Genomic DNA, 20,582 nt, shown 5'->3' on the forward strand with positions numbered 1-20,582 from the left:
ATTTTTTCCTTCATCCTCAGTGCTATTTTCCTGGCTAGACAGCCCTTTAGAGTAGAGAATTCTTCACGGTCATTATCTTTAAGGTGACATTTTTTTTCTTTTTCCTAATTGTCTAATGTCTTATTATGCAATTGTTGTTTTCATTTTTGGACACCCCATCCAGGGGAAACATCAAACCCTGCAACTATTCTATAGAGAGTTTGTATACTTTTATGAATTACCTCTCATTCTTCTAAGACAATAGGCCCAGTCTGCTCATGTTCTCCTCATGCAACAAAATCACCATCCCAGAAATCGATCTGTTGAATCATCGTGGGCATCTATCAGAACGAAAGCTTTCTTTACATTAGGAAGAAAAAGAATCTTTGTACAGCATCCCATTTCAATCTCATCAGGGCTCCATGGGATAGTTACTTGTCTTCATTCTTATATTCAAATCCTCTTGCAATAAGGGCTGGTGGTCTTCCTATGCAAAATACTGGATGAACTCAGCAGGCCAGGCAGCATCTATGGAAATAAATAAGTAGTCAATGTTTCAGGCTGAAACCCTCACCAAGACTGGAAATGAAAGGGGAAAATGACAGAATAAGAAGGTGGGTGGTGGAGGGAGGACAAGCTAGAAGGTCATAGGTGAAGCCAAGCAGATAAGGGAGGAGGGATAAAGTAAGAAGCTGCGAGGTGATAGGTGGAAAATACAAAAGGCTGGAGAAGAAGGAATCTGATAAGAGAGATGAATGGACCATGGGAGAATGGGGAGGAGGAGGGGTACCAGAGAGAAGTAATAGGCAGAAGAGGTAAGAAACCAGAATGGGGTACTGAAGAAGAGGGGAGAGGGAGGCGAAAGTTACTGGAAGTTGCAGAAACCAAAGTTCATGCCACCAGTTTGGAGGCTACCTAGACAGAATATGAGGTGTTGTTCCTCTAACCTGAGGTTGGTGCCATCATGTCAGAAGAGGAGGATGGGCTGTACTACCCTGTTCACTTGGTAGGAGAAGTTTGTCAGCATAACTTAAGTAAATAAGTAGTACATTTTGTAGATAGAAGGAATGAATATTTAGCTTGTGAAAAGGGTTGTTTTGTCAGGCTCCTTTTTTGTTGTTGGCATAGCATTCATTTGGGCAAGAGGAAGGCATTTTCATCAGAACTGTTTCTGCCTTGTAGATATCTTTGGGGAAAATTGGTAGGCAAATCTCATGCTGTAGGATAAACAGCTACTGAATGGTGAAGTAACTGCTTTTATATGCATGATCCTGTTAGTTTCTGTTCAGTGGAGACTCCTCAGATTTTGATGGTAGTGAAACTCAATGATGTCATACTATTGAACATCTAGGATAGATGGTTAGACCCCATCATTGAGAGGGTAAATGCATTGGCACTTATGTGGTCATAGTTGATGGAAAAATCATAATAATGAATAAATGTAGGATTGTCAGCTGGTCATTCTAAGGTGCTGCATGCATTGTATATTCAAGAAAATACAAGCAACCAATAATCACATCACTATCAATAAGTGCATTATTAAATGTGGTTTATATATAAGCCTTGGTTAGCACAGAATCTATTAGCAAAAATAAAATTTAAGATCTCCAGTATCTGTAGTGTTTTTAAACAAAAACAAAAAGCTGGAAAATCTCAGCAACATCTGTGGAAAGAGAAATGGTGAACATTTCAAGTGTGCAAGCCTTCATCAGAACTCAAAATTCGTTAGCATCTGACACCACTCTCTGAAGACATGGACAAATTTTAAAGAAGTCTGCATCAATGATTTTAATTTCTTGAGAGAGACCATGATAATAAGCCTGTTAATATTCCTGTTGCTTTGGAAACCTTGTCTCTACTATCACATTAATTACATTGAATTAGGACACTAAATTACACTTATACATTAAGCCATGTTTCATTCTTATTTTTCTGTTGGAATTTGCATTTTTTTTGATAAGCATACTCTGAAAACTAAAAAAAAACTTGTTTAAATAGGGACTCGGGGATGTCCTCATAGAGATGTATAAAATCATGGATGCATTTACTAGGGTAGAAAAACAAAAACTAGAGGGCACAAGAGGTTTAAGGTGAGAAGGGAAAGATTTAAAAGGGTCCTGAGAGTCAACTTCTTTACATAGAGAGCAGTATATATATGGAACAAGCTGCCAGAAAAAGTAGCTAAGGCAGGTACAATAACAACATTTAAAAAGACATTTGAATAGATACATTGTGCATACAGTAATTCCTTACAAGACTGTAGCAAGATTTGTAAAGGATTAAATTGAAATCTATTTTTATTAACTCTCAGTTTCTATTTTATCCTGGTTTTAAATAATGCCAACAATTAGATAACAAATTGAAATACAAATATAGCAAACATTTGATGATCAATGTTCCATTTATAGAATTCTCTCAACCATTTGAAAGGTATGTAGCTAATTTGTGAAAATGATTAGTTTGTCTTGCAGCATCTGTGGAGAAAGAAGCAATTAACAATTGTTTACTGGAACTGGGAATCATTACAGATAAGCGAAGGGGGGAGGAGGAGTTGTTTTTTGAAATGGGAAAGTTTGTGATGGATGGAAGGGAAGAAGAGATAAAATAACAAGAGGATGACTGGGAAGTGAATTAGGGAATAAATGGTAGTTTGGAGGAAATGCAAATGTCACTCAGTGTTCAGGCCCAATCCCTATGTTCCTCAATTCGCTTACACCTAGAAATTGGGCAGTCTCTATTTAAATAAGCATGCACATTGACTAAACATCCACCATCTGCTGGGTTGAGAATTTCAAAATTATTTCTCCTCATTTCTGTCTTTATCTCAAGATGATGTTCTCCAGTTCCAGATTTTCCAGAGTAAGCAGCCGCTCTGTATTAATTCTATCAATAAACTCAGAATATTACGTGTTTTAAAGAAATCATGTTGCATGCTTAAAATTGGCTGATTATAGCCAACCAGTTACCAAAGCATCATTCCAATCAAAAATCTCAAAGCTTCTTTAGGATATCCCCAAAATGCAATTAACAAGTTTCATGCACATAATTTGGAAAATTAGGTTTGAAAATTTAGCTTGAAATAATCACCCCACTATGGAGACTTTCTTGAGTAAGTGGCAATTTTCCATCAATCATTCAAGCAAAGAACTGATGAACTACAGATCAAGAGTACAAATTACCATGAAATTTCAAACAAGCATGGGAAAATCTTTGTCAGGTAAATGTGTTGCTCATCATTGGCTGGGTATTCATACCTTCCATCTACAAAAAGATACTGCTGATCTACTTGTCTAGGTTACATTGACAGTCCTGCAATAGGTCAGGATTGAAAATGCATTTCAACCAAATCCACACATTTGAGAATTGTCATGTAGATGTTTGATTATTGTAATGAGACAGATAGATGTCAGGTGCTTTGGGATCACAATGCAGTATCTCCTGAAACAGCTGTTCATTCTGTCACTCTGTTATAAAGCAGCATTTGAGAAAATATGCAAATTATATTCAAATGAATATGTTTATAAAGGAAAATATTGTGTACAAATTCTAAATTTAAATGAAAGTATCTAACAGCTTTGTATGAAGAGAAATGGCTAATGTCTCCAGCACCTGTATTTTTACTGTAATTTCATCAACTCAACAGATAGTTGATAACTCCAGCAATGTTGTTTCAAGATTATTCAAATATAGATTCCAACTTATCATATTTTGTAGTGAAATATTTCGCTTCCCTAGTTGTCCTCTTGTCCTTTGGAGGTTGGTATCCGTCTGTCTCAAAGGGAAGTGGGTGATGATGATAATCTTCACAAGCCAGGGCAGATGGTAAGAGATCCTGAGATGCCCAGTTGTCAAGATCCCCGTCTCAGTCTCACCAGCGTAGTCCAAAGGAAAGCTTGGGAAACAATACATTTGGCACCAGCTTGGCTGCAGAAGCTGCTGGAAGGATGTTCAATGGTGTCCAGCCACCTTATGGATTCAACTCTAGATTTGCTGTCTGGGTTTATTTCTGTAGCCTTCATCTCTCATGAGGCTGCCGACAAGGTAGTGGGGCTATTTACCTATGGCTGGGTCTACATACAATGGGCCTGTGTGCAATGTGTACAGCAGCCAGACCTCCTCCCCATCCTCTGTAGCTCAGCCTGAGTCTAAAAGGAGTTCATTTTCCATGTGTTGCCAATGAGCCTTTTCGCAAGACTGCTAGCCAGTGGTGGAAGCTGAAAATGAGAGTGACAAGCACTAACCACTATACCACCACACTAGATGCATCACAACAAACATTTTGACACCAAAAATGATAAAGGTCCTTTTGTCCTTTAACGCCTGACTATTCACTCAATTTCTATCAACTGCATGGTCTGATGTATTGTCTTGAAAGTTTATACACTTTCAAAATGCAATAACAAAGTAAAATATTAAACACTGAATTTCATCCTAAAATTGGAAAATATTCATGATTTTTTTTGGATTAAGAGTCAGCAGATCACTGAATCTCCAAAATTATGTTTCTGCAGGGTGCACTTCAACAAATGATAAAGCAACTGGACAAAGAAAAGAAAAGTCTTCTAAACCAGCTTAAAAATTATGAGTGGAGAATAGAACAAGAAGCAAAGGTTTGTTTCAGAGTTTATATTTTGAGCAGCTTTAAAACCTGGTAGTTATAAGTATATCTATTCATTGTTTATTAAAAATGCCTGGACAAATTCACCGACTCTGCATCCTCAGTTCTGCAGTTAGCTTTCCAACATACATTCCTTTTAAGTATGACTCTCAGTTGGAAGTGTGCAGTGAATTATCCCCAACAATTCCAGTGCCAGTTTAAGCTCTAGAAGATTATCCAGTGGATTCTGTGAAACTTATTTAAAGTATTCTGTGAGTACTTATTTAAAATGGAATTTTGCAAACATTATATATTTTTCTGGACTTATAACTTCCAATTTGAAAAACAGTATACTAAATTGTCCTGAAGAAGGGTCTCATTGACAATCTATTCATTTCCATAGATTCTGCCTGGCCAACTGAGTTCCTCCAGCATTTTGTGTGTGTTGCTTTGGATTTCCAACATTTGCAGACTTACTCATGTTTATAATAACAATATTTATTATTTTTTTCTTTTGACTTTCTCTAAGTTAGGTAAAAATGCAAGCATTTTTGACCTATTAGGGAACTTTATTTGCTTTAATTGGTACACAAGAAGCATAATTACATGTATATAAAACAATGCTGCTAAAGTCTCTGCACTTGACAAAAGCAGTGGAGTCAGATTCCATAGCTGGTCATCAAATTCTCTTGGACAGCACTAAGCTAGGATTCAACATTTCTCCACACAGGATCAGTCAGCTAACCAAACTTTGTTCAATTGCTTTGTTTTTCCTTCAGGCTTACCATAAAGCCAATGATGATCGTCACACTTACCTGACAGAAATTGAACACGTAAGTTCATTCCCTTGGTGGGGTAATTGATGAGACATTCCAATATATTCCTTGGCATTATTTTGAATGATTTTGTTAACTAACCTCACAAGTTGAAACCAACACAGGAACCTAAGTATTTTGCAAAGAATTCTTTCTCCAGTTGTTGCATTGATTGTTGCAATTATCAATTGATGAAGAAACCATTGCAGTACTTCCTGGAATGATTTAAGAACTCCATAGCATGATGGAAGTGAATGAGGATATACAATTGATTTTTAAAACAAAAACCTTCTTGGATTTATGACTTCCCCTACTAATGGAAAATTGACTGCTTAATAACTCATTTAAGTCTACATGTTTTAGCAGACATAAACAAAAATTGACTAAATATATTCATTTCAGCAACTAATTTTTTTAAATAATGTGTGAACCTTGGGCCTTTAATTTCTTAATTTATAATTAGCACCATAATAAGCAAGTTAAAAATACTATGCAATCTAAAAATCTGGAAGTTAAAAAATGTGTTTTATGACATTCAAACTGACTATAAACACAGATAAGTCATGCACCATGGTTAAGTGACTAAGACCAGCAGTCAGAGTTCTCGACTCATTCTAGAAACACAAGTCAAAATCCCACCATGAGAGCTCGGGAATTTAAATTCCAGTAGTTTAAAATATCTGCTCTTACCATGACACTACTGGATTGATGTAAAAATCATTCTGGTTCATTAATGGGTCATGAACCATCAGCCATCTTTAACCAGTGTGGCCCCACGTGACTGTAGATCTACCAATGCGGTTGACTTTTAACATCCAGGATGCTCAGTTCAGCAGTAATTAGGAACGGTTGACAATTGCTGGCACTGCCACTGATATCCCATTGACAAATAAATGAAAGAACCAGTTCTTTGATTATGGTGTTAATGGCTTTATACTTGCACCAGGTACAATGTATGTGCAACTAGAAACAAAATGCTTCTCAGCTGATCAAGCAGAAACTGAAGAGAAACCAAGTTTCAGCTCAGCAATCTTTATCAGAACTAAACATACAGATCTGTTCCTGTCGATTTCTAAATGTATTTAGGTAATTTCCATTAGAGAGCTCTTAAATTTCAAGTAATGTCTATCTATGAGCAGATGAATTAAAATCTTTGTGAGGCCACTTGATTTTCAAACATGCACTACCACGCTAATCTGATTGTTCTCTTAACCCTCATTGCTTGCTTATCAAGTATCTTAACCACTTTTGCTGTAAAAGTATACAAATAAACTATGCTTGACCTGCTGCAGAAGTATTTCCAGAATTTTCTTTTTCTATTCTTGCTGTGAGTGTCTTTTGCAGAAGGAAGTTGTCTCCTGCTGTTAAGTTTGTGGGTCAATTTCCCTCTGGACAGTATTTCAGCAGGAAATTAATGTAAACATTTCAAAACATGCCAAAGTAGTTCCATGTGCATTTCACTCATAGAAATGGGAGCAGACAGCTCTAATTTCTTGGCAAATAATTGTTAACAGGCAAGTAATGCACATTCCCAAAACTATTCAAAGGTACAATCTTCACATTTTTTAAATCTTCACTCATTCTTTTAGCACTGGAGCACAGGCAGGGTGGATAATTCATAATCTGTACTATCCAATCTTATGAATTACCACTTTTACCTCGTACTCCAGAACTTCCTTTCTGCTGGGCAACTTTCCTTTCTAGACCAATGGTTCAGATTGTGGAGGATGCAAATCAAAATGGATCAATTCAATAATAAAATTTCCTTATCATTAGTAAAGCAAAATGTAACACTGGTTAAAGACCATATTTTTATCATATTAATCCTACTGTTCATGACTCTTTCGGTTTCACTTTATGTAGAACCTTCTATGAACTCTAGGGTTCAGTTATAACTTATTAAATATCCTAAAAGTGCTTTGTAGTCTGTGAAGGAATTTGGATTTGCATTGCAGGATCCGTGGCACATCAGGATATCATAAACAACAGCATTATAAATAACAGATAGCCTGTTTCATGTGTCACTGAATGAGGAATGATTCTTGGTAGAATACAGGAAAAAAATTCCTTAGAAGTGTGACATGCGATTTGTTTCTCCAAACTCAATTCATCAATCATCTCAAAAAATATTCAGTCAACATACACAAAATGCTGGAGGAACTCAGCAGGCCAGGCAGCATCAATGGAAAAGAGTACAGTCGACATTTCATGCCGAGATCCTTCATCAGGACTGGAGATAAAAAGATGAGGAGTCAGAGTTTGAAGTTGAGAGAGAGGGGAGGAAGAAACACAAAGCAATAGGTGAAACCTCTCCTGTCAGGTCCCCCTTTCTCCAGCCCTGTATCTCTTTTACCAATCAACTTCTAGCTCTTTACTTCACCCCTCCCCGTCCCAGTTTCAGCTGTCACCTTGAGTTTCTTCCTTTCCTGCCCCACCTTCTAATTCTGACCTCATCTTTTTTTCTCCAATCCGGATGAAGAATCTGGGCCTGAAACATCGACTATACTCTCTTCCTTAGATGCTGCCTGGCCTGCTGAGTTCCTTCAGTATCTTGTGTGTGTTGCTTGGATTTCCAGCATCTGCAGATTTTCTCTTGTTTGTGGAAAAAATATTCAGTGCTCATTTTGTACTGTTCAAATCTCCAGAATGACTTATGAATGTAATTAAGGAAAGAACTGAACCACAGTTGACACATGGCACAATTAACTTAATTTATTCTATCCCTTGAATTCTTTATCTGAATATTTATATATATAGCAACATAATCCAAACTGGAACATTATTATGTAAGTAGAATTGTCATAAAAATGTAAGGTTTGTGCTTATACCCTTTCAGATCTTTTTAAAGCATTAACTTGCTCTTGTGGCTGTAGTTTACAGCTTAATATAATCATCTTATAAAAGGAAACAAAATTATACTTTGATTTCATTGCCACTTTTTTCAAGAAGGATACCAGGGATAATCCTGGAAGCTACAGATCAGTGTCTCATTGGAGCAAATTCTTTGGGATAGGATTTATGAGCATTTGGAAAACCATAGCCTAGTTAGGGAGAGCCAGCGCAGTTTTGTGTGGGGCAAGTCAGGTCTTACTAACTTGATTGACTTTATTGACGAGGTGATGAAGGTAGAACTGTACGTGGATTTTAGTAAGGTGTTTGACAAGGTCAATCACGGAAGACTCATCTAGAAGATTAAGATGCATGGGATCAATGGTGAATTGGCTGTTTGGATTCAGAACTGGCTTGCCCATGGAAGACAAAGGGACTTATTAGTTAAGGGATTGAGTTCAAAAGTCAGGAAGGTGTGTTGCAGCTTTATAAAACATTAGTTAGGCTGCTTCTAGAGTATTGCATGCAGTTTCGGTCACCCAAGTATAAGAAGGATGTACAGGCTTTGGAGAGAGTGCAGAACAGATTTACCAAAGTGTAGCCTGGATCAGAGGGTACATGCTATAATGTGAGGTTAGATAAGCTCGGGTTGTTTTCTCTAGAGCGGCAGAGGCTGAGGGGAATTCTGATAGAAGTTTATAAGATTGTGAGAGGCATAGGTAGAGTAGAGAGACAGTATCTTTTCTCCCAGAGCAACACACACAAAATGCTGGAGAAGAGGTGGAGTGGGGAATAGAAGAAGAGGGAAAGGGAAGGGGGAGAAAGAGAAAAACTAAAAAGTTACTGGAAGGAGAAATCAATGTTCATGCCATCAGGTTGGAGGCTACCTAGATGGAATATGAGGTGTAGGTCCTCCATCTTGTCAGTGGCTTCATCTTGGCAGAAGATCATGGCCCTGAATGGAGGTGAGGCCATGGATTGACATGTCAGAATGGGAATGGGGATAGGATTTTAAATGGTTGGCCACCAGGAAGTTCTGCTTTTGCTGGATGAAGCAGAGTTGCTTAACAAAGTGGCCCCCCATTTTACATCAGACCTCTCCAACGTAGAGGTGGCTGCATTGGGAGCATTGTCTACAATTGACGGCTCCAATAGGTTCACAGGTAAAGTGTTGGCTCACCTGAGAGGACTGTTTGGTGCCTTGAATGGAGAAGAGGGAGGAGGTGAATGGGCAGGTTTAGCATTTCTCTCACTTACAGGGATATTTGCCAGGAGGGAGTTTAGTGGGGAGGAACGAATGGACTAGAGAATCATGGAAGGAGTGATCTCTGCAGAATGCGGAGAGTTGGGAGGGAGAGAGTGGAGTGTAAAAATGCATTTGGTGGTAGGATTCCATTGAAGATGGTGGAAGTTGTGGAAAATGATGTGCTGGATGTGGAGGCTCATGAAGTGGTAGCTGGAAAGAGGTACTCTATCCCTGTTAAGCTGGTGGGAAGAGGGGGTGAGCGCATGGATATGCAGTAAATTCCTGGAGGTGCAGAGTGAGCACAGCATCAACAGTGGAGGAAGGGAAACACTGTTCTTTGAAGATGGAGAGAGGATGGGAAGAGGTATAATCAGGATAGCTATGGGAATTGGTAGGTTTATCAAAGACGTTGTTAGAAAATTTGTCTCCAGAGATGGAGTATCAAAAATGGACCAAGTAAATTTAAGGACAGGGTGGAAGTTGGAGATAAGGTTGATGATATTGACGAGCTCAGCATGGGTGCATGAAACAGCACCAATGCAGTGTGGTGCAGAAAGAGCTGGGGAGCTTGGACTGTGGACTGTTCTGCATAGCCAACGTAAAGGCAGGCATAGTTAGGGTCATGCAAGTGCTCATGGCTATCTCTTGATGTTGGAGAAAGTGGGAGGAGCCGAAGGAGAAATTGTCGAGGGTGAAGACTAGTTCTGTTATATGGAGGAGGATGGTGGTGGAGGGAATCTTGTCGGGTCTTTTGTTGAGAAAGAAGCCAAGAGCTCTACGCCTTCTTGATGGGGGATAGAAGTGTATAGGTAATGGACATCCATGACAAAAATGAGGTAGTCAGGCCAGGGAACTGGAAGTTGTTGGGGAGATCAAGAGTATGTGAAGTGTCACAGATGTACCTTGGAAGGGACTGAACCAGGCTGGATAGAATGGAGTTGAGGTATGTGAATCGAGTTCAGTGCGGCAGGAACAGGCAGAGACAATGGGCCTAGTTCAGTGCTGGGTAGGAGGTAGAAAAGAGCCTTGCGGCTTAAGGGAACTATGAGTTTGGTGACCATGGTTGGGAGTTCTCCAGATCTGATGAGGTTAGTGATGGTGCAGGAGACAGTGGCCTGGTGGTCTGGAGTGGGGTCCTTTTCAAGTGGTAAGTAAGAAGAAGCTTTTGAGAGTTGCTGCCTGGTCTGAGCAGGGTAGAGGTCAGTCCGCCACACTAGAACATCAGCTCTTTTATCTGCAAGTTTGATGGTAAGATTAGGATTGGTGTGGAGAGAGAGAGAAGTGCTGAAATCAAAATGGTTGATGTCTCATTGGCAATTAAAGATGAAAAGCTCCAAAGCAGGCAGAAAACCAGAGCAGGTTGTCCTAGAAGAGGAGGTGGCTTGGAGATGGAAGAAGTGGCCATTAGTGTAGGGTGGAGAATTCTTGCCAAAGAAGTGGGCTTGGAGACAGAGGCGATGGAAGGATTGATCAGTATCATGGCAGACACAGAACTCACTGAAGTCTGAGTGAAGGAAGACAAAGATAAGCCCCTTGATGAGGACAGAAAGCTATGCCTCAGAGAGGGGAACACTTCATATTCCATCTAGGTGGCCTCCAACCTGATAACATGAACATTAATTTCTCTTTCCAGTAATTTTTTGATTGTTCTCTTTTTTTCCCATCCCTCTACCCTCTTCTTCTATTCCCCACTCTTGCTTCTTGCCTCTTCTCCTCAGCTGCCTATCATTTCCCTCTGGTGCCCTTCCTTCTTCCCTTTCTCCTATGGCCCACTCTCCTCTCTTGTCAGATTCCATCTTCTCCAGCCCTTTATCTTTCCCACCCACCTGGCTTCACCTATCACCGAGTTTGTCCTCTTTCCCTTCCCCTCCACCTCTTTATTCTCCCTTCCTTTCCAGTCCTAATGAAGGGTCTCAGCCCTGAAATGTTGACTGTTTTCCATAGATGCCTGACCTGTTGAGTTCTTCTAGCTTTTTGTGAGTATTGCTCTGGATTGCCGGCATCAGCAGAATCTCGTGTTTATCTTTTTCCCAGGGTTGAAATGTTTAATACTAGAGGGCGTGTATTTAAGGTGAGAGGGGTAATTTTAAAGGAGATAGGGTGGCGGTAAAGGCAGCAACATTGGGGACTTTTAAGAGAAGTTTAGATAGGCACATGAATTTGAGGAAAATGGAGGGATGCGGACATTGTGTACCCATAAGGTATTAGCTAGGTTGCCCATTTGATTACTAATCTATTTGGCTCAGCACAACATTGTGATAAAAGGCTTGTTCCTGTGCTGTACTGTTTTATGTTCTGTGTTCTTTGAATCTCATGTTCCCATATAATTCACCAAGGATGTAGTTATCCATCAGTCCTTTGAATGCGTTAGTTCACATAATTCAAAAGAATTGTTATCATTGAGAGTAAGTAAAGGAAAAGTGGCATCAGGAATAAGGGCACTGATTATTTTCTGTTTTATCCACAACTAGTCACACAAGCAGTCATTTTAACCAATTCCATATTTATTGCATATAAACACAAAGTAATAATTGAAATGTGTTCTTGGCAAATAAAATTTAATAATACAGATAACAATAGTTAAAAGTAGAGGAAAACAGAATTGTAAGTAAATGAATATTATTAATCTGAAACAGTGGTCACAATACTCAAGTTATTGTCAAATACTTCACTATTTAAACTTTGTAAATGCAGGAAACATTTACAACATTATTCTGGTTCTGTCTGAGGTATTAATTATTTTTAAAAACAGGAAAATGTGATGTCAAAGAAATGTGCAGCTTGTTGCTTTAATTATTACGCTGGTGCATATGAAAGGCACTAATTATGTTCAGTCTCATTGCTATTTGGAGAAGTAAGAAGATTATCTTCCTTTTAACTCTTTCCTATTTGTGGGAACAATCAAAGCAATAAGTTTTATGTTGAAAATAAAGAGAAATCTTAGTGCAAATGCAAACTACAGCTTCTAATTTGCTGCATTTGAGGATGGAAATGGGGAGGTGGGTGGAATAGAATACAAATGAACCTAGAGATTACCAAAGGCAATCTCCTTATCTTGTTCATGTTCAAGAAGATTCATTATGAGATTACTCATATAAAGTTGTCATTTTAGTATCATAGAATCAAGCATATAATTCTACCCAGTATGGAAAATATCAATGATACCAGAAACTTGAAGAACCAAACAAATGCTGAAAAATGAGAAAAGACATTCACAAAATGCTGGAGGAACTCAGCAGGCCAGGCAGCATTTATGGAAAAGAATGAACAGTTGATGTTTCAGGCCAAGACCCTAAATCAGAACTGGAAAGAAAAAAAAGATGAGAAGTCACAGTAAGAAGGTGGGGGGTGGGGGTGGGGAGGAAGAAATTCAAAGTGGTAGGTGATAGGTGAAACTGAGTAAAGAGCTAGGAAGTTGATTCAAGAAGGTGATAAAGGGCTAGAGAAGGGGGAATCGGATAAGAGATTAAGGGAAGGGGAGGAGCACCAGAGGAGTGTAATGGTCCGGTAAGGAGATAAAGTGAGAGGGGGAGATGGGAATGAGGAGCAGTGAAGGAGGAAGATGGGGTCAATTACCGGTGGTTTGAGAAATCCTTGTTCGTGCCCTTAGGCTACCCAGATAGAATATAAGGTGTTGCTCTTCCAAACTGGTGGCCTCATTGCAGCAGTAGAGGAGGCCATAGACTGGCATGTTAGAATGGGAAGTAGAATTGGAATGGCTAGCCACCAGGAGATCTCTCCTTTTCTGGTGGTGGTTCTCCCAATCTTCGTCAGGTCTCACCGATATACAAGAGGCCACACCAGGAGCACCAGATACAGTAGATGACCCCAGACTTGCAGATGAAGTGTTGCCTCAACTGGAAGGACTGATTTTGATCTTGTACGTATTTTTTTTAAACTTCTTGTTATCTCTGTTTCTCTCTCGACAAATGCCATTTGACTTTTTAGCCTCTATTTCAGATTCCTAGCATCTTCTGTGTTTTATTTCTGGTTAAAATAGTGCTTCTTTATAGGAGTAAAAGAGAAACTTAAAAAAGGACAATTAGAACAATCAACTGTGGATTTTTGAAGTTATTTTTCTAATTAACTTTCCTATAGACATGCTTATCAATTGCAGCAGCAAAGAAACAGAAGGCAGTGGGGTCAAGGGAAATGAACGTTTTGATGTAAGTATTTTATCAATTTTGCCAGTTATTTTTACACAACAGTAAACTTGCTTGGGAACTTAATGGTACATTTCATAGCATGAGAAAACCAATGCTGAGACTTAATTATTTATTTTTTTAGCAATGCCGTGCAGAGCAGGACTTTCTGGCCCAACAAGACGCACTGCCCAGCAACCCACCTATTCAACCCTAGCCTAATCACAGGACAATTTACAATGACAAATTAATTTGTACATTTTTTAGTCCTTGGGAGGAAACCTGAGCACTTGGAGGAAGCATTCACAATCATGGGGAGGACATACAAACTCCTTACAGATATCGGCAGGAACTGAACCTGGGTCGCTGGCTAACCACTATTTATTAGAGTTAGAAGTGATGGCTGGGGAGAATACAGTTTTGTTTAAAATCTGGTTCTAGGTAACAAAGTAGAGTAATGAATGCCCTAAGTTTTGGAAAGGACTCCAGAAATTGTACTGAGTACCTATAGGTTGTCATTAAAAAGCAGCAGATCAAGTGTATGGGCTGAACCAACTCAAGCAGGTGGCACCACCTGTTGCCGCCACTGTTTACTGAAAGCAATGGCAACATAGAGTAGCTGATATTAAAGATAACTGAAAGCATGTTTTTCCCAATACCCACCTTTGGGAAGAGGCAAGCCAGTAATGTAGCCATCTTGTTATAACCATATAACAATCACAGCATGGAAACAGGCCATCTCGGCCCTCCTAGTCCGTGCCGAACTCTTAATCTCACCTAGTCCCACCTACCCGCACTCAGCCCATAACCCTCCACTCCTTTCCTGTCCATATACCTATCCAATTTTACCTTAAATGACACAACTGAACTGGCCTCTACTACTTCTACAGGAAGCTCATTCCACACAGCTATCACTCTCTGAGTAAAGAAATACCCCCTCGTGTTTCCCTTAAACTTCTGCCCCCTAACTCTCAAATCATGTCCTCTCGTTTGAATCTCCCCTACTCTCAATGGAAACAGCCTATTCACGTCAACTCTATCTATCCCTCTCAAAATTTTAAATACCTCGATCAAATCCCCCCCTCAACCTTCTACGCTCCAATGAATAGAGACCTAACTTGTTCAACCTTTCTCTGTAACTTAAGTGCTGAAACCCAGGTAACATCCTAGTAAATCGTCTCTGCACTCTCTCTAATTTATTGATATCTTTCCTATAATTTGGTGACCAGAACTGTACACAATATTCCAAATTTGGCCTTACCAATGCCTTGTATAATTTTAACATTACATCCCAACTTCTGTACTCAATGCTTTGATTTATAAAGGCCAGCATTCCAAAAGCCTTCTTCACCACCCTATCTACATGAGACTCTACCTTCAGGGAACTATGCACTGTTATTCCTAGATCTCTCTATTCCACTGCATTCCTCAATGCCCTACCATTTACCCTGTATGTTCTATTTGGATTATTCCTGCCAAAATGTAGGACCTCACACTTCTCAGCATTAAACTCCATCTGCCAACGTTCAGCCCATTCCTCTAACTGGCATAAATCTCCCTGCACGCTTTGAAAACCCACCTCATTATCCACAACACCTCCTACCTTAGTATCATCGGCATACTTACTAATCCAATTTACCAGCCCATCATCCAGATCATTTATGTATATTACAAACAAAATTGGGCACAAAACAGATCCCTGAGGCACCCCGCTAGTCACCGGCCTCCATCCCGATAAACAATTATCCACCACTATTCTCTGGCATCTCCCATCTAGCCACTGTTTAATCCATTTTATTACTCCAGCATTAATACCTAATGACTGAATCTTTTTAACTAACCTTCCATGTGGAACTTTGTCAAAGGCTTTGCTGAAGTCCATGTAGACTACATCCACTGCCTTACCCTCGTCAACATTCCTTGTAACTTCTTAAAAAAATTCAATAAGGTTTGTCAAACATGACTTTCCATGCACAAATCCATGCTGGCTACTCCTAATCAGATCCTGTCTATCCAGATAATTATTAATACTATCTCTAAGAATACTTTCCATTAATTTACCCACCACTGATGTCAAACTGACAGGTCTATAATTGCTAGGCTTACTTCTAGTACCCTTTTTAAACAATGGACCCATATGAGCAATACGCCAATCCTCCGGCACAATCCCCGTTTCTAATGACATCTTAAAGATCTCCATCAGAGCTCCTGCTATTTCTACACAAACTTCCCTCAAGGTCCTGGGGAATATCCTGTCAGGACCCGGAGATTTATCCACTTTTAAATTTCTTAAAAGCACCAGTACTTCCACCTCTTTAATTGTCATAGGTTCCATAACTTCCTTACTTGTTTCCCACACCTTACACAATTCAATATCCTTCTCCTTAGTGAATACCGAAGAGAAGAAATCGTTCAAAATCTCTCCCATCTCCCTCTGCTCCACACATAGCTGACCTCTCTGATTCTCTAAGGGGCCAATTTTATCCCTCACTATCCTCTTGCTTTTAATATAACTGTAGAAACCTTTCGGATTTACTTTCACCTTATTTGCCAAACCAACCTCATATCTTCTTTTAGCTTTTCTAATCTCTTTCTTAAGATTCCTTTTACATTCTTTATATTCCTCGAGCAATTCCTTTACTCCATGCTGCCTATATCTATTGTAGAAATCCCTCTTTTTCCGAACCAAATTTCTAATATCCCTTGAAAACCATGGTGCTTTCAAACCTTTAACCTTTCCTTTCAACCTAACAGGAACATAAAGATTCTGTACCCTCATAATTTCACCCTTAAATGACCTCCATTTCTCTATTACATCCTTCCCATAAAACAACTTGACCCAATCCACTCTCTCTAAGTCCCTTCGCATCTCCTCAAAGTTAGCCTTTCTCCAATCAAAAATCTCAACTCTAGGTCCTGTCCTGTCCTTCTCCATAATTATATTGAAGCTAATGCTATTGTGATCACTGGACCCGAAGTGCTCCCCAACACATACATCTGTCAGCTGACCTATCGCATTCCCTAACAGGAGATCCAACACTGCCCCATCTCTAGTCGGTACTTCTATGTATTGTTGCAAAAAACTATCCTGCACACATTTCACAAACTCTAAACCATCCAGCCCTTTTACAGAATGAGCTTCCCAGTCTACGTGTGGAAAATTAAAATCTCCCACCATCACCACCTTGTGTTTACTACAAATATCTGCTATCTCCTTACACATTTGCTCTTCCAACTCACGCTCCCCATTAGATGGCCTATAATACACTCCTATCAGTGTTACTACACCTTTCCCATTCCTCAATTCCACCCAAATAGTCTCCCTAGAGGAGCTCTCTAATCTATCCTTCCAAAGCACCGCCATAAGATTTTCTCGGACAAGCAATGCAACACCTCCTCCTCTGGCCCCTCCTACTCTATCACACCTGAAGCAACTAAATCCAGGAATATTTAGTTGCCAATCACACCCTTCCTGCAACCATGTTTCACTAATAGCTACAACATCATAATTCCAGGTATCAATCCACGCTTTAAGCTCATCCACCTTTCTTACAATGCTCCTAGCATTAAAATAGATACATTTAAGATACTCTCCACCTCCTCCTCTCTTTTCATCCCTAACAATGCATTCAAAATTATTATCCTTTTCTTTCTTCTCCCCTACATCTTTGGGCTGAGCGCATCCCTTCTCCATTACCTGCCTTTCCTCCCTCACACACTGTCTACTTACTTGCTCTACTGGTGAACTAACCTCCTCTCCCATAGTTTCCTCAAATTGATTCCCGCCCCTCCCCATCTTACTAGTTTAAAGTTTAAAAGTTTAAAGTTTAAAACTAGTTTAAAACCTCCCCGCTAGGATATTGGTCCCCCCAGGATTCAAGTGTAACCCGTCCTTCTTGAACAGGTCATGCCTGCCCCAGAAGAGGTCCCAATGATCCAGAAACTTGAATCCCTGCCCCCTGCTCCAATCCCACAGCCACGCATTCATCCTCCACCTAATTCCATTCCTACTCTCACTGTCGCGTGGCACAGGCAGTAATCCCGAGATTACTACCTTTGCGGTCCTTCTTAACTGCCTTCCTAACTCCCTATACTCTCGTTTCAGGACCTCTTCCCCTTTCCTACCTATGTCATTGGTACCTACATTTACTACGACCTCTGGCTCCTCACCCTCCCACTTCAGGATATCTTGGACGCGATCAGAAACGTCCTGAACCCTGGCACCAGGGAGGAAAATAACCATCCGGGACTCCCGATCACCTCCACAGAACCACCTGTCTGAACCCCTGACTATCGAGTCTCCTATTACTATGGTCCTCTTTCTTCTATCCCTACCCTTCTGAGCTACAGGGCTTTCCTCTGTGCCGGAGGCCCGGCCACTGTCACTTCCACCAGGTAGGCTGTCCCCCCCAACAGTACTCAAACATGAGTACTTATTGTCAAGGGGTACAGCCACCGGGGTACTCTCTAGTACCTGCCTCTTCCCCTTCTTGACCGTGACCCACCTATCTGCCTCCCGTGGCCCCGGAGTGACCACCTGCCTGCAACTCCTCTCTATCACCTCCTCACTCTCCCTGACCAGGCAAAGGTCATCGAGCTGCAGCTCCAGTTCCCTAACTCGGTCCCTCAGAGCTGCAGTTCGGTGCACCTGGCACAGATGTGGACGTCCGGGAGGCTAGGAGACTCCAGGATCTCCCATATCCGACACCGAGAACAACAAGCTGCCCCCACACTCATACTTCCCGAATAACTGAAAATAACAAGAACTAAAAGATAAACCTACTGTGCCCTCTTCCGCCTCAGTCCCCTGAGCCCAAGCCCTACACTCTGCTCCCGGTGCACTCCGCTGCCCGCAAACGAAGCTGCCTGCTTCTTAAGGCTGCGTTCTTTTTATATCTTCCCTCCTTCACGCGACTGCACAGTCCCGCCTCTCAGAACTCCGATCTGAGAAGCAATTGGACAATTTGAAAATGGCCACCGCCGCACTTCCTCTCAAAGCCTCGCTGTCCTCTTCCAAAAGAGTTCATATAAAACAAGAATTCATTTACATATCTGAAGAACACCTTGGTGCAGGGTGTCACTACATTTAGATAATACTATAGATCAAGGGCATGAGCCTCCTCAACAATTTATGATGCAGAATCAGGTTCAGTGGTAACTCGAGAGCCCTGCTCCAAAAACTTGACCATGTGTGGTGATCCATTTACCGAGGAAAATCCAAACACTGCCGATGCTGGAAATCCATTTCAGCTTGAAGACTTTGCACCTAAAGGAGACTAAATAAGTTTGTTAAGATAGATAGATACTTACTTGATCCCAAAGGAAATTACAGTGTCACAATAGCATTGCAAATGCACAGATATACAAATATTAGAAGAAAAGAATAAAAAAAATAAGCTGTGGGGGGCGGGGAGGAGATGCCTGGGATAGGATAAAACCCAGGTGACCATGGGGGAGATTGTCTGGTTCTGGCGAATGGGAGAAAGTGGTGAGTGAGAGCATAGTCAAGAAATAAAATGTAGAGTTGTGAAATACAGAGCAGGAAGTTGTGCCCACCAGTTGGGTTGGGCATGTCCTCCACTCACAGAGGGAAAAGAGTATGCATATATAGAACATAGAATAGTACAGCACATTACAGGCCCTTCGGCCCACAATATTGTGCCAACCCTCAAACCCTGCCTCCCATATAAACCCCCCTACCTTAAATTCCTCCATATACCTGTCTAGTAGTCTCTTAAATTTCACTAGTGTATCTGCCTTCACCACTGACTCAGGCAGTGCATTCCATGCACCAACCACTCTCTGAGTAAAAAACCTTCCTTTAATATCCCCCTTGAACTTCCCTCCTCTTACCTTAAAGCCATGTCCTCTTGTACTGAGCAGTGGTGCCATGAGGAAGAGGCGCTGGCTATCCACTCTGTCTATTCCTCTTAATATCTTGTACACCTCTATCATGTCTCCTCTCATCTTCCTCCTCTCCAAAGCGTAAAGCCCTAAACTCCCTTAATCTCTGATCATAATCCATACTCTCTAAACCAAGCAGCATCCTGGTAAATCTCTTCTGTACCCTTTCCAATGCTTCCACATCCTTCCTATAGCTGGCTAGGCCAATATGACAGATGGATGACTGACACAAACAGGCTACCTGAAGCTATAGAATTTAACACTGAATCGTGAAGTCTCAACATGCCCAAGCTTGCATTGGGTGCCACTGTGATAGTACAGGAGCCATAATCTCTAGTTAAGACTGGCTGGAGGAATTAAAGTGGGAGGCCACAGGAACCTCAGAATTACCTGATGACTGAACACAGGTCTTCTGCAAAGCAGTCACCCAATCTCCACTTGGTTTTTTGCGACATTTCCAGGATTGCTAAATGAGGACTATTTGAGGGACGCATCAAAATTGCATTTCAGTCAGAGTCAGAGGACCTCGAACAAGATTGTGCTATGTGATTGTCTTCCCCCTTTCAGTTGTTCAAACCTCCAGGCTTTGCACCTCCCCCCAACTCTCCCTAAAGGTCTGCAGCTCCTGCTACATCAGTCATATCACTTATTCCCCATTTTCTCATGCTCCTTCTTTCGGCTGGCTGTGTTTAAAAGTGTACATCCATAGCTTCAAAGTCTCACTGCCTTCCCTTTAGCTATTTATTTCTTATGGTACATTTACAGCAGTCTTTTCTCACCTATTCCGTTACTTATAATTTTGATAGCCTTGGCCATAACAGATTTTTTTAAAACTGATTTCTGTACGTATCGCTCTCAATACAGCTACCATCTTTACTTCTTCAAATCTAATGATATATGCTGCACTATATAGCCTTTTATGACTAGATTTGGTTTGAATGCAAGCTCTAGATTTTGTTTTTCTTCAGTAATTACTTTTCTTTGAAGTTATGGCAGAGAACAAATATGAAGCTCCAATAGGAATACCAGTAAACTCATTGATAAATGCTTCTTTCCTTCCTCCCTACATT

The 20,582-nt window shown here is 40.5% G+C and overlaps 1 protein-coding gene across 3 annotated transcripts in view; it reads left to right on the top strand.

Annotated features, from left to right (window-relative positions):
* ccdc169 (coiled-coil domain containing 169) overlaps positions 1-20,582 on the top strand; it is a 110,281-nt gene that overhangs the window by 61,254 nt on the left and 28,445 nt on the right. For 2 of the 3 annotated variants that reach the window (XR_009511116.1, XM_059964068.1), the window contains exons 5-7: positions 4,491-4,589; positions 5,356-5,409; positions 13,565-13,632. Coding sequence is in view for 2 of the 3 variants with exons in the window: in XM_059964068.1 (XP_059820051.1) it covers positions 4,491-4,589; positions 5,356-5,409; positions 13,565-13,632 (221 nt within the window). In the remaining variant the exon portion in view is untranslated. The remainder of the gene's footprint in view (positions 1-4,490; positions 4,590-5,355; positions 5,410-13,564; positions 13,633-20,582) is intronic. The other variant, XM_059964069.1, reaches the window with a different exon arrangement.

This window comes from Hypanus sabinus, chromosome 3, assembly GCF_030144855.1.
Source record: "Hypanus sabinus isolate sHypSab1 chromosome 3, sHypSab1.hap1, whole genome shotgun sequence".
NCBI lineage: Eukaryota > Metazoa > Chordata > Chondrichthyes > Myliobatiformes > Dasyatidae > Hypanus > Hypanus sabinus.